Source organism: Arachis ipaensis, chromosome B4 (genome assembly GCF_059453495.1).
Source record: "Arachis ipaensis isolate K30076 ecotype BB chromosome B4, ASM5945349v1, whole genome shotgun sequence".
In the NCBI taxonomy this organism is placed as follows: Eukaryota; Viridiplantae; Streptophyta; class Magnoliopsida; order Fabales; family Fabaceae; genus Arachis; species Arachis ipaensis.
The window spans coordinates 14,830,001-14,848,268 of record NC_142439.1 but is presented as its reverse complement, the minus strand read 5'-3'; the positions used below and the strand labels follow the sequence as shown (position 1 = coordinate 14,848,268).

The 18,268-nt window shown below is 39.5% G+C and overlaps 1 protein-coding gene across 1 annotated transcript; it reads left to right on the top strand.

The window, feature by feature from the left end:
• The first annotated feature begins 12,116 nt into the window (after positions 1-12,116).
• On the top strand, positions 12,117-13,335 carry LOC107637609 (uncharacterized). Its single transcript, XM_016341006.3, has one exon. It carries the CDS (start codon positions 12,166-12,168, stop codon positions 13,126-13,128), a length of 963 nt encoding a protein of 320 aa, XP_016196492.2. The 5' UTR covers positions 12,117-12,165; the 3' UTR covers positions 13,129-13,335.
• The last annotated feature ends 4,933 nt before the right edge of the window (positions 13,336-18,268 follow it).

Here is an 18,268-nt window from a genome sequence, read left to right as displayed (position 1 = left end):
AACCGGAGATTAGTGGGCCGGATGGCGTTGGTAGGCCCAAACGTGTGTGGGAGGTAGCTTTCGAGTGGACCTGTTACTCGGTGTTCCTCCGTCCGACTTGTACGTGTGAAAGAATGGGGGGTGGTACCTGCAAAGACACTCCAATGCCTAAGTTAGCAAGAGTGTGAGCAGGTTAGAGAGTATTGGAACTTAGAGATACCTGAAGGGTAGTGTATTTATAGTGGTGATCCAATAACCACCGCTGAAGTAGTGCCACCTTTTTAGGTGGATAACCGTCCCCATATCTTAGGGAGGTTAAGATATGGCTCTATGAAGTGGTTAGAGAGTTTCTAGGGGCAGTTACTCATTCGAATGAGTGTTATCTGCCAGCTAACCCTCGTGTCCGACTTCTTTGGAACAGGTCGTGTTCAGTACCGACTTCTGGGATGAAGGCTGATACTGGATGGAGGGCCAACCCTCTGGGCTGGGCGTCTTTGCTTGGATCCTGGGCCCTATTTATTGGGCCAGGGTATGAACAGTGCCCCTACTCGAGCCCAATTCCTTTTTTAAGAGTTGGGTTCGAGTATTCAACTCGGGGTCTTGGCCGATTTGCGAGAGGACCGACGTGATGATTAAGAACCGACGTGATTTTTCTTTGACCTTTCGGTTCTGACGGTTGCGTCTAATCAAGCGTCGTGTCCGTTGGGTATGCGTAGGGATTTAATGGCCTTGGTAACGGTGCACCTGTATTAAGAGTTGCCCCAGTTTTACCATTATGCCCCTAACGTCTTTATAAATACTTTCCCTCTCTTTCGTTGTTTCGTTTCTGCAATCTTTCAAATTTCCCTTGCATTTGTTCGTGCTGTATTTTTGCGTTTCGAAGGCTCTTACTTCCTCCCGTCTTGATTTCAGACTTAAAGGTTAGTTTTTTCCCCTTCCGTAACATGCTTTCTATTTGCGTGCCTTTATCTTGTAGGTAGATTTGGTTTGTAGGCTTTAGTTCCGTGCCCCTTCCCTTAGAGACCGTGTGTTGATTTTCCTTTTCTTTTGTAGGTTTCTTGTCACCCCCTTTTTAAGAAAAGAAAATGGCTTCCGTAGATGTTCTCTCCCAGTGGGTAGACGTTACGGTCCTAGGGGAGGAGCCCTCAGTTGACACTGAATTTATCACCCACCTTCGTACTCACTATAGAATTTGTACTTCTGAAGAAGATGAGCCAAAGTACGAGTTGGTAGTCCCGGGTCCAGAAGACCGGGTTTGTTTCGGGAGGGCTGACGAGACGGCCCCTCATTTCTTTTTTATGTATGAGAGTATGGTCACTCGTTTGGGCGTTTTTCTCCCTTTTTCAGAGTTTGAAATGTCTGTATTGCGTCATTGCCGAGTTGCTCCCACCCAGCTTCACCCCAACTCTTGGGGTTTTCTGAAAATTTATCAATTTATCAGCCAGGCCTTAGAGTTTCCGACTTCTCTGAGGATTTTCTTTTACCTCTTCCATATGACCAAGCCCTTCAGTGGGCTAAATAATAAGCAACAGTGGGTGTCCTTCCGAGCCATACAAGGTCGGAGGCTTTTTACCCTTTTTGACGAGTCCTTTCACGACTTCAAGAACTACTTTTTCAAAGTGCAAGCTGTAGAGGGTCACCACCCCTTTTTCCTGGATGATCATTCTTCTCCCCGATTTCCTTTATATTGGCTGGAGGCCTCCCCCTGCGAGAAATATGGTCTAGATGACCTAAATGAGGTAGAAGCAGCCATTGTGGGGTTCCTCCGAGAAGTGTGGGGGAGGGCCCCATACTTGGATACTAAAAAATTTCTCTAGGGGTCGCCGGCCTTTGTCCAGTCACAATTAGGTAGCTTTTTGCGTTTTCTCGCTCATTTCCGACTTGCAATTTTTTTTACCGACTTTGTCTGATTTTTAGCTACCAATTTGTTTTTGCAGAGATGGCAAAGAAAAATGCTCAAGAGTCTTACCAGAGGGTTCAGGAAGCCAAGGCAAAGTCTCGAGTTAGATCTGGTGGTGTTAGGACGGTTGTCTCTCCTCCTCCTCCTCGGAACGTTGGGACTCCCTCTCAACCTATTGTAATTTCTTCCTCTGCTCCCTCTCTGCCACCCCCTCCCGTCCGACCTACTCCCGAACCAGAGCCAAAGAAGCGCAAGACCTTAGAGTCTGGCGTTTCTGGTGAGGCAGACGCTCTTGCGTTCGTCCGAAAGAACATTTATCCTCATGCTCGTATGAGTATGGATGATGTTTCTGTTCGGCACTACCTCACCACTGTGGTTGAGGAGAGTCTTAAGACGGCGGGGGTTTGTGGCAAACTCTTAGATATATTTGAGAAGACTCCTATCAGCTCTTTAGGGACGACCTCGAGGGTCGAGGAGCTCGAAGGTAGGCTTCGCATATATCAGGATCATGAGAGGGAGTTGGAGGGGGAAGTTACCAAGCTGAAGGAGGAGAGAGACAGCCTCCGGGAGAAGGGGAAGAAGTTGCAAGCCCAATGTAACATGGAGATGGATTTGAGGAAAGCAGCGCAAGCCAGCTACAACAGTTTATTTGCTGATCTTGAGTCTGTAAAGAACGACTTGCTGAATGCTCGGAAGGCCTACACCGAGTTGGAGGACTCTATTGCGGATGGTGCTGATGAGGTTTGGAGGATTTTCAAGGAACAGGTCGGAGTTATTGCTCCTGACTTGGACCTTTCTCCTTTGGACCCTGATAAGATTGTTATTGATGGCGCAATCGTGGATCCTCCTGTCCCCGTGGTGGAGTCTGAGTCTGATTTGAAGACTCGGGGGCAGAGGATCGTAGAGTCCCCTCCTCGCTCTAAGGACACTCCGAGTTCCTCTACCATTCTTTCGACTTCCTCTTCGACTTCTGCTCCTGGCGTTTCCCCTGACTCTGCTGGTGGTGATCCTCTTAAAAAGTGATTTTGGCTATTGGGGCCCGGCCTGTGGGCCCCTCTTTTTAAACTCTTTGTATTTATTTGTTGGTGTTTTGAACAATTTTTGGCCTTTTAAGGCCGTAAACAAAACAACTTATGATGCCCTTTCTTAACAAGGGTTTAATTTAGCGTTAAATAAATGCCCTTTTTTGGATAAGGGTTTTGAGTTACCTTATGCGCGCATGCTTTTTCTGTTCGTGGTTCTTTTGACTCTTTGATCTTTTCTAGAAAAAACCTTTTCTTTGGGGCTTGCCTGCTTTTCTGAACTTCCTTGATTCTCCAGGCAGCCTTACTATTTTTTCTTAGTTTTTCCTTATCTCTTTTTGTTATTTTTAGTACTCAATTTTGTTTTATTGAGTTTTTCGTGACTTAGGCTACTTTTGCGATTCATTTTAACTTTACTCGGCTTCGTTTTCTGACTTATGAGTCAGATTGCTTCCGAGTTTTATCATGATCGACTTCTATAGCCTCTTTACGCTGACTTGTACCTCGTCGTTTTATTCTGACGACCATCTTGGTCGGTTCATGGGATTTTCACGTTTTGTCGAGCTTAAATCGGCGCGTTTCGTAGAAAGAGAAAAAAAAGGGAATTTAAAAGAGATATTTAAGATGAAAGAGATCTTTATTAATTGAGGAGGTACCTTATTGCTACTAAGAGCTTTTGATAATTTATTTCCCTTAGTCCCTACTATGATGCCTCGTTAAAAACCCTTCTCCAGAAAAAACCCTTTGATTCTGGGAAAAGAGTACATCAGGGAGTAGAGTTCGCTTTTAACTGTAGTACCTTTTCATATTACAGGCATGCCATGACCTTGGTAACTCGGTGCCGCCTAAGTCGGTCACCTTATAATAGCCCTTTCCTAAGACCTCCTTGACCTTGTATGGTCCTTTCCAATTAGCAGCGAGCTTTCCCTCCCCTGATTTGTTGACTCCAATGTCGTTTCTGATTAAGACTAAGTCGTCAGGGGTAAAACTCCTTCGAATGACTTTTTTGTTGTACCTTGTAGTCATCCTTTGTTTCAACGCTGCTTCTCTTATCTGAGCTTCTTCTCGGACTTCAGGGAGCAAGTCGAGCTCTTCTTTGTGCCCTTGTATATTCCTGATCTCGTCGTGGAAAATCACTCTTGGGCTTTGCTCATTGACCTCTATTGGGATCATGGCTTCTACGCCATAGACTAGTCGGAAGGGTGTTTCTCCAGTGGCGGATTGGGGGGTTGTTCTGTAAGCCCATAGTACTTGTTGGAGCTCTTCAGCCCAAGCTCCTTTCGCATCTTGTAACCTTTTCTTCAGCCCTGCTAGTATGACTTTGTTGGCTGCTTCGGCTTGCCCATTGGCTTGTGGGTGTTCCACTGAGGTGAACTGGTGTTTGATGTTCATACTGGCTACTAGGCTTCTAAAGGTGGAGTCGGTGAACTGGGTTCCGTTATCTGTGGTAATAGAATAAGGTATCCCGTACCTTGTGATTATGCTTTTGTAGAGGAACCTCCGACTTCTTTGTGCGGTGATGGTGGCCAGTGGCTCTGCTTCTATCCACTTTGTGAAATAATCTATTCCCACTATTAGGTATTTAACTTGTCCTGGCGCCTGGGGAAAAGGACCTAACAAATCCATTCCCCATTTTGCAAAGGGCCATGGAGAAGTGATACTAATGAGCTCTTCTGGGGGAGCCACGTGGAAATTTGCATGCATCTGACATGGCTGGCACTTTTTCACAAATTCTGTGGCATCTTTCTGTAAGGTTGGCCAGTAGAATCCAGCTCGGATCACTTTCCTGGCCAATGACCTGGCTCCGAGATGGTTCCCGCAGATTCCACTATGTACCTCCTCCAACACCTCGGTGGCTCTTGAGGTCGGTACACACTTTAACAATGGTGTTGATATCCCCCTTCTATAGAGAACATTTTTCACCAAGGTATAGTGTTGTGCTTCCCTTCGGATTTTCCGGGCTTCTTTTTCCTCCTTAGGGAGGATGTCGAATTTTAGGTATTCGACTAAGGGGTTCATCCATCCGAGGTTTAATCCGACCACTTCAAAGACTTCTAGTGTGTCTTCCGTTTTTACCACTAAAGGTTCCTGGAGAGTCTCTTGAATCAGGCTTCTGTTATTTCCTCCCGGCTTGGTACTTGCTAGCTTGGATAGGGCGTCTGCTCTGCTGTTTAGATCCCGAGTTATGTGTTTCACCTCGGTTTCTGCAAAGCGCCCCAGGAGCTCCGAAGCTTTTTCCAAGTACCTTTTCATATTTGGGTCCTTTGCCTGATATTCCCCACTTATTTGGGAGGTCACCACTTGGGAGTCGCTGTATACCATCACCTTCATAGCACCGACCTCTTCTGCCAGCTTCAATCCTGCGATCAAGGATTCGTATTCTGCCTGATTATTTGAAGCTGGGAATTCAAACTTGAGGGAAACCTCTATCTGGGTTCCCCTTTCATCTACCAGTATTATGCCTGCGCCGCTTCCTGTTTTATTGGAGGATCCATCCACGTAGAGTTCCCAGGTAGTCGATTTGTCCTCTTGGTCCCCTGCATATTCTGTAATGAAGTCGGCGAGGCACTGGGCTTTAATCGACGTCCGAGTTTCGTACTTCAAGTCGAACTCGGAGAGCTCTATTGCCCATTGGACCATTCTTCCTGCAATATCCGTCTTTTGGAGGATTTGCTTCATGGGTTGGTTCGTGCGAACTCTTATTGTGTGAGCCTGAAAGTAAGGCCGTAGCCTTCGAGAGGCTGTTACTAAGGAGTAGGCAAACTTTTCTAATTTGTGATACCTTAGCTCAGGGCCCTGTAGAACTTTACTGATGAAATAGATTGGGTGTTGACTGACCTCGTCTTCTCTTATCAAGGCTGCTGAGACAGCCTTGTCTGCCACGGATAGGTATAGGACGAGGTCTTTTCCGGCTATAGGTCGAGTCAAGATAGGAGGTTGGCTCAAAAACCTTTTGAACTCCTGGAACGCCTCCTCGCATTCGGGAGTCCACTCAAACTGGTGCCCCTTTTTCAGTAGGGAGAACAGTGGAAGGGATCTTAATGCTGATCTTGCCAAAAATCTGGAGAGAGCTGCTAGTCGGCCGTTCAGCTGTTGGACCTCTCTCAAACAAGTCGGGCTTTTCATCTCTAGGATAGCTCTACACTTGTCGGGATTGGCTTCGATCCCTCTTTGTGTTAGCATGAACCCTAGAAATTTTCCTGCCTCCACTGCGAAGGCGCACTTTGCAGGATTTAGTCTCATCCCGTGCAACCTTATGGTGTCAAAGACTTGTGAGAGGTTGGACAAGAGGTCGACTTCCTTCTTGGTCTTTACCAACATATCGTCGACGTATGCTTCCATTAAGTTCCCTAAGTGAGGGGAAAACACCTTATTCATCAGTCTCTGATATGTGGCCCCTGCATTTTTCAATCCAAATGGCATGACCACGTAGCAAAAGTTAGCTCTGGGCGTGATGAATGATGTTTTTTCCTGGTCTGGTTCATACATCGGGATTTGGTTATATCCTGAGTAGGCGTCCATGAACGACAAGTATTGATACCCCGAGCTGGAGTCTACTAGGGCATCAATGCTTGGTAGTGGATAAGGGTCCTTGGGACATGCCTTATTTAAGTCGGTATAGTCGACGCACATTCTCCATTTACCATTTTGTTTTTTGACTAGCACTACGTTGGCTAGCCATGTTGGATACTTGACTTCTCTGATGAAACCGGCTTCTAGGAGCGCTTGTACTTGTTCCTCTACTATTAGAGCTCGCTCTGGGCCGAGCTTGCGTCTTCGTTGTTGTACAGGCCGAGATCCCGAGTAGACCGAAAGCTTGTGGGACATGAGCTCGGGGTCTATCCCAGGCATGTCGGAGGCCTTCCAGGCGAAGAGATCGGAATTATCTCTTAGAAGCTTGGTCAACCCTTGTCTTAGGGTTTCCCTTAGGTTGGCTCCTATGTGAGTATTTTTTCCTTCCTCTTCGCCGACCTGAATCTCCTCGGTTTTTCCCCCGGGCTGGGGTCGCAGCTCTTCTTTAATCCTTGCTCCACCGAGCTCTATTGTGTGAACTTCTTTGCCTTTTCCTCTCAGGTTTAGGCTTTCATTGTAGCATTTTCTTGCTAGCTTCTGATCTCCCCTCACCGTTGCTATCCCTGCTGAGGTCGGGAATTTCATGCAAAGGTGGGGTGTCGATACCACCGCTCCGAGTCGATTAAGGGTAGCTCTGCCGATTAAAGCATTATAGGCCGACCCCACGCCGATGACTATAAAGTCTATACTCAGAGTCTTTGTCTTCTCCTCCTTTCCAAAGGTGGTATGGAGGGGCAAAAATCCTAGTGGCTTTATTGGTGTGTCGCCTAACCCGTACAAGGTGTCGGGGTAGGCTTTTAACTCTTTCTCGTCTAATCCTAGTTTGTCGAAAGCGGGCTTGAAGAGGATGTCCGCTGAGCTTCCTTGGTCTACTAGTGTTCTGTGTAGATGGGCATTTGCCAGGATCATGGTGATTACTACTGGGTCGTCGTGCCCAGGGATTATTCCTCGCCCATCTTCCTTTGTGAATGAAATGGTTGGGAGGTCGGAGGACCCCTCTTCAACCTGGTAAACTCTCTTGAGATGTCTTTTACGAGAGGATTTCGTGAGTCCCCCTCCCGCAAACCCTCCTGAGATCATATGGATATGTCTCTCCGGAGTTTGTGGTGGTGGGTCTCTTTTGTCCATATCATCTCGCTTTCTTTTTCCATGACCGTCCGACCTTTCTATGAGATGTCTGTCAAGCCGACCTTCTCTGGCCAGCTTTTCTATCACATTTTTAAGGTCGTAACAGTCGTTTGTGGAGTGCCCATATATCTTATGGTACTCACAGTAATCACCGCGGCTCCCCCCTTTTTTATTTTTAATGGGTCTGGGGGGAGGCAGCCTTTCGGTATTGCAAATTTCTCTGTATACATCCACTACAGGAATTTTCAGTGGAGTATAAGAGTGGTATTTTCTTGGCCTATCGAGGCCGAGTTCTTCCTTCTTCTTAGCTTCCCTCTCCCTCTCTTTTGTTAAGGGAGGGTGGCCGAGTCGCGAACTCGGGTCTCTTAGCCTAGCGTTCTCTTCCATATTGATGTACTTTTCCGCTCTTTCCTGTACATCACTTAAAGAGGCGGGGTGTCTTTTTGATATGGACTGTGAGAAGGGACCCTCTCTAAGGCCATTAACTAGCCCCATAATGACTGCTTCGGTGGGCAGGTCTTGAATCTCCAAACATGCTTTATTGAACCTTTCCATATAGGCCCGTAAAGACTCCCCGACCTCCTGTTTTATTCCCAGGAGACTTGGTGCATGTTTTACTTTGTCTTTCTGGATGGAGAACCTCATCAAGAACTTTCTGGAGAGGTCTTCAAAACTGGTAATTGACCTCGGAGGGAGGCCGTCGAACCACTTCATCGCTGTTTTCGACAAGGTTGTCGGAAAAGCTTTGCATCGCGTAGCGTCAGAAGCGTCAGCCAGATACATCCGACTTTTAAAGTTGCTCAGATGATGCTTTGGATCGGTGGTTCCGTCGTAGAGGTCCATATCGGGGCTTCTAAAGTTTCTCGGAACTTTTGCCCTCATTATGTCTTCGCTGAAAGGATCTTTCTCCCCTAAGGGAGAATCTTCTCTACCGTCGTGGGAATTCTGGCCTTTGAGGGAGGATTCTAACTTTAAGAGTTTTTTTCTAACTCTTTTCGTCGCTCTATCTCCTCTTTTAGGTTCTTTTCGGTTTCCTTTTGTCGTTCCCGTTCCTGTTCTAGCTGCTCGAGGCGACTGTGGATTAATCCCATAAGCTCAATTGCGTGGGATGGTCCTTCTTTTTCTGATTCGCGCCCCTCCGAGGAATTCACCTTCGGGTTTTTGATTCCGGAGGTGCCTTCCCTGTGTTGATCATTGGCTTCCTGGTGAAGGGTCTGGTCTGCCTCATTGTTTCCAATGTTCAGATTCTCTTGTTCAGAATCAGTCTCCACGTGACCCTCTTCAGGAGATCTATCCGCCATCACTGGTTGATCTCTCAGCTCCCCGGCAACGGCGCCAATGTTACGGTGGGTAACCGGAGATTAGTGGGCCGGATGGCGTTGGTAGGCCCAAACGTGTGTGGGAGGTGGCTTTCGAGTGGACCTGTTACTCGGTGTTCCTCCGTCCGACTTGTACGTGTGAAAGAATGGGGGGTGGTACCTGCAAAGACACTCCAATGCCTAAGTTAGCAAGAGTGTGAGCAGGTTAGAGAGTATTGGAACTTAGAGATACCTGAAGGGTGTCAGTGTATTTATAGTGGTGATCCAATAACCACCGCTGAAGTAGTGCCACCTTTTTAAGTGGATAACCGTCCACATATCTTAGGGAGGTTAAGATATGGCTCTATGAAGTGGTTAGAGAGTTTCTAGGGGCAGTTACTCATTCGAATGAGTGTTATCTGCCAGCTAACCCTCGTGTCCGACTTCTTTGGAACAGGTCGTGTTCAGTACCGACTTCTGGGATGAAGGCTGATACTGGATGGAGGGCCAACCCTCTGGGTTGGGCGTCTTTGCTTAGATCCTGGGCCCTATTTATTGGGTCAGGGTATGAACAATATATATATATATATATATATATATATATATATATATATATATATATATAAAAAAGATCAATTACAAAAATTACTAGAATACGTTAGTTTTTGATATACTTAAAATATATTTTATAAAATATATATTAAAAATAATTAAATAATATATATTTTTTGGTGTCGAATAATGTATATATTTTTACATAATATATAATAATTTATTTAAAATTAAACTGGTTAATTTTTAATATATAAAAAATATTTTTTAATTTATATTTGGCGACATACATCTTTTTCTTTCTTGCTGTTTTCAATAACATTCCCATCATGAGATACCCATCAACAATAAAATCTTATTCATTTTCGAAGAACAAAATGTTTAACTACTTGGCCACACCACGCCCAATCATCTCAAACTAGCAATGAATTTTAAATGTGAAATTTTGACTAAGTTTGGAGTTATAATTAGGACGGTATATACATGTACTACTTAAGGAGTTGACCGTCGTTGAGTTTTGACAAATTAAAGCTATCATGAACTATTTGCCGACTTTTTAATTTTAGATTTCTATTTATTATTTTGTCTAATTAAAATATTATTTGTATTATCACTGAATTTCCAAATGAATTATTGAATTTCATATGAAATAAAGTATTATTTTAATTTTTAATATTTGAAATATTATATTTTGATTTTAAATATTTTATTTCATCATATTTTAATTTGGTCAAAATTAAAAAAATTGCTTCTAAAAATATTATTTCTTTCATTATAATTTTTTTTAGATAGCGTAAAAAATGATAATTTTAATGACTACGGTAGTTATCGTAGTGATTTGAGAACAAAGATAATAGAATAGTAAAAAAAAAATAATAAAAAAATATTTAAAAAATTAATTTTAACCATAAATTAAAATAAAACATTTTAAATATTAAAAATAAAATTAAAACTCAATCTAAATATTAAAAACTAAAAGGAATATGCTCTTTTATAAGTAGGATTTAACTAATACGTACAATTTGCTCTTTTATAAATAGAATTTAACTAATATGTAAATAGATGATAAATTTATTATTAATAAAAACTTTTAAATATTTTTAATTACTAAATATAATATATATATTAAAAATTTAAATTTTTATATTCTTAATAAAAAAATTTAAATTTATAAACTTAACGTATATTTTTAGAGTACAAAGATAAATAAACTCTTATAAGTATTGTCAACTATTGTTTTCCATTTTGCACCATTTAGATTTAGTGTCCTTTTGAGTTGGGGGCTCATGCTTTTGTGGGTAAATAAAACATATTAAATGTCGGACGTTCCATAATCAATAAAGTAATAAATGTCGGCAGCAAAAGTCTAATACCGTATACTTCTATCATGTTTCATGTTTGTCATAACTTATGCTACCCTGAAACATTAGCACGTTGTTGTATTTAGATTCTTTTTTCCATACCTAATGTATCTATTATTGATCAGGGAAATCCATTATGTTTTTGTTGATTTATAGGTATTTTAATAGAGTTTAATTTTAATACATGATAAAAAAAATTTATACAATTATTAATAAAATTTAAATAATTAAATATTTTTTAAATAATAAATTTAAAATTAAAATTGATTATTTTTTATAATGTGATAATACACGTCTAAATTAGTTACACTGCTACTTGTGCATGAAATTAAATTCATCATAACAAATAGAATAGTTAGTCCAAAAATTTTTAAGTATTTTCATGTTTATTTAAGATAAGTATTAAACTTTCATCGCTTGGTTAAAAAAGAATAGACTCTTTTTAATCAACCACACTTTCCGATTTATTTAGATTAGATATAATAATTAAAAATAATCAATTTTTACAGTAACAAATATAAATAAATAGTAACATTTAAATATATCAAATCTTTACAATAATGAGAAGTAAAATAAATAGAGAGTAAATAATAAAAATATTTAGGAGATAATAAAAATTAATTTAAAATTATTTTATTTTATATTTTTAATTACTGTTTATTTTATTTTATATTCTTTACTTACTGCTAGATAATTGAGTAATATTAAATATAATAAATATATAACTATAAATATTATATATAAAAAAATTATAAATATTAAATTAAATAAAATCATTTTAAATTTTCTTTTCATAGTATTACCGATAGTTTAATAACTTTAACCTGTCTTTAATTATGATGATTTGATCAAGAAAGCCAAGCTTTATATGGCACTTGTCAATTTGCCATCAATAATTTTACATAATGCTTGTTGTAAACTCACCATATCAAAAAGCCATATATGAAATAGTGTAATCCAACTTTTCAGTTTATTAACCATTAGTATGAAGAATTCATGGTTTAGATTAGAAACGTGAGATGCTTGGGCTTATAGAAGTTGTTTTATGCATATCTAGATATATGGTTAATTAGCTTGCGGGTGGCACACATTGAATGGTACAGAAAATTTTCACTTTCAATGTTCCAATCAAGTTTGATTTTTTTGCTCAAGTGTTGAATAAGTGGTACTATGAATGCCAAGGCATCAATATCAAGATGATAGAGAACTTCAACTGCATTATGTATTAATGGCACGTACCCTTCCTCTCCCCTACTATAAATATTGCTCCTTGGTAGCTAGCTTTATCAAATTAAAAGTAAGAGATAAAAGAGTAGTTTATAGATTTGTTTTGTTGAGAGAACAAAACAAACATGGGAAAATTGCATAAGTATGTAAGTGTGCTTGCTTTGTTATTTGTATTTGTAATAGGAATAGCAGAATGTAGAAAAGTTAAAGATGATGAGTTAGTTGATGGCATTGGAGGAGGTGGAGGTCGGGGTGTTGGATTTGGTGGTGGCGGTGGAGGCGGTGTGGGTGGTGGTGTTGGTGGAGGCTTTGGTAAAGGTGGTGGTGCCGGAGGAGGAGTTGGGGGCGGTGGCGGTGCTGGTGGAGGCTTTGGAGGTGGTAGAGGTGGTGGTGGAGGGTTTGGAGGTGGAAAAGGTGGTGGTGTAGGAGGAGGAGCTGGCGGTGGTGGTGGATTTGGAGGTGGTACAGGTGGAGGATTTGGAGGTGGCAAGGGTGGCGGTGCCGGAGGAGGTGGTGGTGCAGGTGGAGGTTTTGGAGGTGGAAAAGGTGGTGGTGGAGGAGCGGGTAGTGGTTCTGGTGGAGGATTTGGAGGTGGCAGAGGCGGTGGTGCAGGTGGAGGTTTTGGAGGTGGTAGAGGTGGAGGAAGCGGAGGTGGTGCTGGTGGAGGCTTTGGAGGTGGAAAAGGTGGAGGAGGAGGAGTTGGAGGAGGTGGAGGAGCTGGAGGTGGTGCTGGTGGAGGTTTTGGAGGTGGCAAAGGTGGAGAAGGAGGAGTTGGAGGAGGTGGTGGAGCTGGAGGTGGTGCCGGTGGAGGCTCTGGAGCTGGAGGTGGTGTAGGGGGAGGAGTCGGGGGTGGTGCAGGTGGAGGATTTGGAGGCGGCAAAGGAGGAGGAGGTGGAGGTGGAGGAGGTGGAGGTGGAGGTGGAGGTGGAGGTGGAGGAGGTGGAGGCTTTGGAGGTGGAAAAGGTGGTGGTGTAGGAGGAGGAGTTGGTGGAGGCTTTGGAGGAGGTAAAGGTGGTGGTAGTGGTGGTGGCGGCGGTGGTGGAGGCGGTGGTGGTGGAGGCGGAGGCGGTCATGGTGGTGGATTTTGAATTAAAAAATTTCTTAAAAATACAATGTTGTAATGTCATGCAAATGTTGATTGTCACCTATCTATCCATGCATAATTGTCCCATGCAACAACGTAGTATGATTTAAATAAACTTGAAAGTTTTGTGATGCTTTTGTATGGTTGTTATGCAACACTTCTTAATTTAAGAACATATTTCGTATGAAAGTGTAATTTATTTAAACATTTATTTAAATGAAGATACTAAAAATATCTTTTTATGAAAAATTTTGTATTAAAAGTATACTTTGTTTGTTTAGCCAAATTTAAAAAAAAAATAATAATGCTCCACATCCTATAAAAAATCTATTCAACTCATCTAACAACTTTTTTTTTAACGCGCCTCCCTCGTCCCCCAAAGTTATGTGAAATATATGCACGCCCCCCTCTCCTTCTTATCAACGTAATAGATTTACGTAAACTTCTTCTTCAACGTAAATATTCATCTTCTTCTCTTCTTCAACATTAACAATTTGCATTGTAATTTTCAGATCTGCAATCTTTGTTGTTCGTTGTTGTTTTTCTCTGCTGCTCGTCCTTCTTTTTCCTATTCTTTTACCTTTTCTTCTTCGATTTTGTGGATTTATCTTCTTCATTTTCAGATTTCAATATTCTATCAAAATAATGAATAATTCAACTTCAAATTAGTTGAATGAGAGTGTTTTGGATTATTCTTCTGAAACGAATCAAGCGGACGAGGTTTGGATTTTTTTTTAATCGAATTGAATTAATAATCTCTCAATTGTAGAACAGGTGTTTTGAATTTACATAATGGATAATGTTTCGTTCATTTAGTACTATACAATTTTTTCACCATAATAACGTGTTCGGTTCATTCTGCAAAAAGCTGTTTGAATTTGATTTTATATAATGGATAATGTTCCGTTCTTTTAGTACTATACAATTGTTTCACCTTAATAACGTGTTTGGTTCATTATGCAAAAAGCTGTTTGAATTTGATTTTATATAATGGATAATGTTCCATTCATTTAGTACTATACAATTGTTTCACCATAATGACGTGTTCAGTTCATTATGAAAAAAGCTGTTTGAATTTGATTTTATATAATGGATAATGTTCCATTCATTTAGTACTATACAATTGTTTCACCATAATGACGTGTTCGATTCATTATACAGAAAGCTGTTTGAATTTGATTTTATATAATGGATAATGTTCCATTCATTTAGTACTATATAATTGTTTCACCATAATAACATGTTCGGTTCATTCTGCAGACCAGGTGTGTTGTGCATGAACAATTTATCCCAAAGGTCGGGATGATTTTCAAGACACTAGAAGAAGCCGGAACGTGCTACAAAAATTATTCCAAAGAGTTTAGGAGTTTCTGAAACTGAATACTAATAGCAAATTTTTTTTTTTAAATTATCTCTCTACTATAATATTGATATATGCACTTTTTCAGTTCATCCTGTGTATTAATTTCGGTTTATTTATTTTTTTTGGAGCTCTTAATGTTTGATAAATACCCTGATTCTATTCACTGTCAACCTGGAACAAAACAGTAGCCAGATTAACATTAATTAACATCTCAAACCAACAGAACAAAGACTAATCCATCTTGAATCAGATATATACATTAACATTAAATTTTTAATAACATTTACATTAATATTCACATATATACATTGTTTGGTTTTTTAAACAAGTTAAATAAAATAGTGTTAATTATAATCAGTCAAACAAAGTATATCATATTTACTATCTATATCCCCAGATGTGAATTTACAATCGGGTTGCAGAGGACAGCAGATGGCTTTGGGAGTCTTATTTCTTTAGATGCCCGAATCACTTGGTCTCTGATTTTGTTAAGTTTGTGCAACATAATATTTGGACCATATTCGAGCCTGAAGCCAAAAAAATTTGGTCAATGCTTCACTCAATACACCTACAAGCACAATCACGCATATTTTAATTAAGTGAATCAAAATGGCCAACCCAACTGAACTGAACACCATTCATGTACTAAATAAAACGTGATAAACATTCAATTATCAAGAAAAATTTTTCTGCATGCAAAAGAACTCAACTAAACTCATAACAATCAGGTGAATTAAATGACAAATACTAGTGAACCTAACACCAATCATGTGCTGAATAAAACGTGAAAAAAATTCAATCATCAAGTAAATTATTTCTGTATGCAAAAGAACTCAACTAAACACACTAATAATCTAATGAATTAAAATAACCAACTCCACTAAACTGAATTTCATTGATGTTCTGAATAAAACTTGATCAATCCCGCTACGTTACCAACAGTATTTCTGTCAACTTCTGCCAATTCTTATCTATAACTGTGTTTAATGGAAGTGTCTTTGTGGATGTGTCTAATAAAAATGTCTTTTTTATGGCTGTGTTTAATAGAAGTGTCTTTATAGATATATTTTCTGGATATGTCTCTTTATATGTGTTTAAAATATAATAATTAATTATTGTTGGCAATAAGTTGGCAGATAATATGTTGGTATCCTATACTTTTCCAAACTTGATAAACATTCAATCAGCAAGAAAAATATTTTTGCATGCAAAAGAACTCAACTGATCGAATGCATTAACAATCAGGTGAATCAAATGACAAACACCTGTGAACCGAACACCAATCATGTGTTAAATATAACGTGATAAATATTCAATCATCAAGTAAATCATTTCTGCATGCAAAAGAACTCAACTGAATACACTAACAATGAGGTGAATCAAATGACAAACACTAGTGAATCAAACACCAATCATGTGTTGAATAAAATATGATAAATATTCAATCATCAAGTAAATCATTTCTGTACGCAAAAGGACTCAACTAAACACACTAACAATCAAATTAATGAAAATGAGCAACTCCACTAAACAGAAAGAAAATAAGAACATATTTTCATTCCTATGCCCTGGTTATGCCAAAAAAATGGAATCAGATTAAGTCAATCTACTAAACGAAGTAACTCAATTCAGTAAACTTAAAATGCAACTAAGAGAAATGCGATATTGCAAGATTTTGAATGAACAGTAGTTTTTATCATACCTTTTCGCAATCTCTGTTCTTGTTTTCGTTCGTATTTTCTTCTTCCTTTCGAAATCTTCTCGCAAGTCTTCTCCACTAACGGTTTTCGCAGAGAACACGAGTGAAGTTTGAGAGATTTTGAGAGAGATTTGAACTTCTCCAGTAGTAGTTTCAATGTTGAAGAAGGAACGTTGTTTCATATTCAAGGCGCGAATGAATATGTTAACGTTTCGTGCGTTTGGGCACGTGGAGTCACGTTTCATTTAATGAGATTGGATTTTTTTTTGTATTGGGCCAGTTTGGATGGACTTGGATGAAAAATTATATGGATGTGTAACATGAGGCTAATTTTTTTCAATATGAGACCAAGTTTGGTGTAATGCTGAGTTATGAAATTTGGGGGAGTTTTACACCTTTGTGACGGCGTTCAGGTGAAGGGAAGAAATCGAACGGTCCGATTTATTACAGTTGAAAGGGGACACAAATCGGACCGTCCGATTTGTGGTTTATGGAAGGCAGTGTATGAAAATCGGACCCATCGATTTCATGCTTTACATTTAAATTTTTTTGGGTCCAAAGAAATCGGACCCAGCGATTTCTTTGCTGGATGAGAAAAAATTTTACAAGTCATAAAATCGGACCCAGCGATTTTCAACCATCACACTTGCGTAAAGCACCATGTACTCTCATACCCATGTGATACTCCATCTTCTTTCCAATATGAAAAATAAAAAAGTGTGTAACATGACTGTTAAAAAAATAATACTTTTATAACATATCAAAATCAAACTTTACAATTCATCATCTAATGGTAAAAAAGAAGCATATTCATATGAAGACAATTATAAATTTTTCATAATAGTATCCACTATTTATTTATTTAGTCACATTTTAAATAAAAATAATATTTTTATAATATATCAGAATTTAATTTTATAATTTATCATTGAAGAATCAAAAAGAATAATATTCACATAAAGACAATTATAAAATCTTTATTAAAATATCCACCTAATTAAAAAGTGAATGCTCTCATTCTCCAAAATTTATGGGAGAATTCATACCTTAATTATGTTAATCAATACATTATAGATGTGGCATCATTAATCTCAATAAGCTAATAAATAAATAAATAGTTTTAAAAAATTAAAATTTAATATATTTTAAAGATATATTAAATATTATTTTTGTAAAAATACCAATATGTATATACCAAATATTATTTTTTATTGAAATTAATATAAAATATAAAATAAAAAGCTCTTCTTTTCTTACTCAGACAATACTCTCCTCCAAATAAAACACCTCAGGCTTAAAAGAAAACACCTCTTCACTATCCACAGATTTGAACCTTCGCTGGCAGCTCTGCCACCACCGCTGTTCGTCACCGCTCACCAACACTATCACATCCCTTTCACTCCTTCATTCATATCCATCACACCGTCTCTCACATCATCTGTCTCCGTGAGCCTTGTTCACACGGTGTCTACTTCCTCTACTAGCGTCATCGCGTATTGCCATCATCTCTCACGTCCTCTGGCTCTGTGACCTCTATTCGCACCGCTCTATATCCGCCTCCTCCACTAATATCGTTGCATCTCCATCAACGTATCTCAACTCCTCTGCCTCTGTGACCCCTGTTCGCACCGCCTTTGTGTTCGCCTCCTCCACCAACACCGCTGCGTCTTGCTGCTGCTTGCCGTGGCCACTGTGTCCTCCGTCACTTGCCCTACAGCACTCCATTTCTGTCACTCGAGCCAGCGCACAGAGTTGATATTAGGTTTGTAGATTTGTAGTTTATAAATTTGTTTATAGATTTGTTTCGTTAAGAGAACAAAGCAAAGATGGGAAGATTGCATAAGTATGTAAGTGTGCTTGCTTTGTTGTTTGTATTTATAATAGTAATAGGAATAGCGGAATGTTAAAAAGTTAAAGATTATGAGTTAGTTGATGGTATTAAAGGAAGTAGAGGTGGGAACGTAACATTGAATTTGGTAGGGGTGTGCAAAAAAACTGGTTTCACTGAACTGAATTGAAACTGAACTGAAACTGTTTTAAATAAACCAGTTTTTTTAAATAAAAAACTGAACTGAAACCATA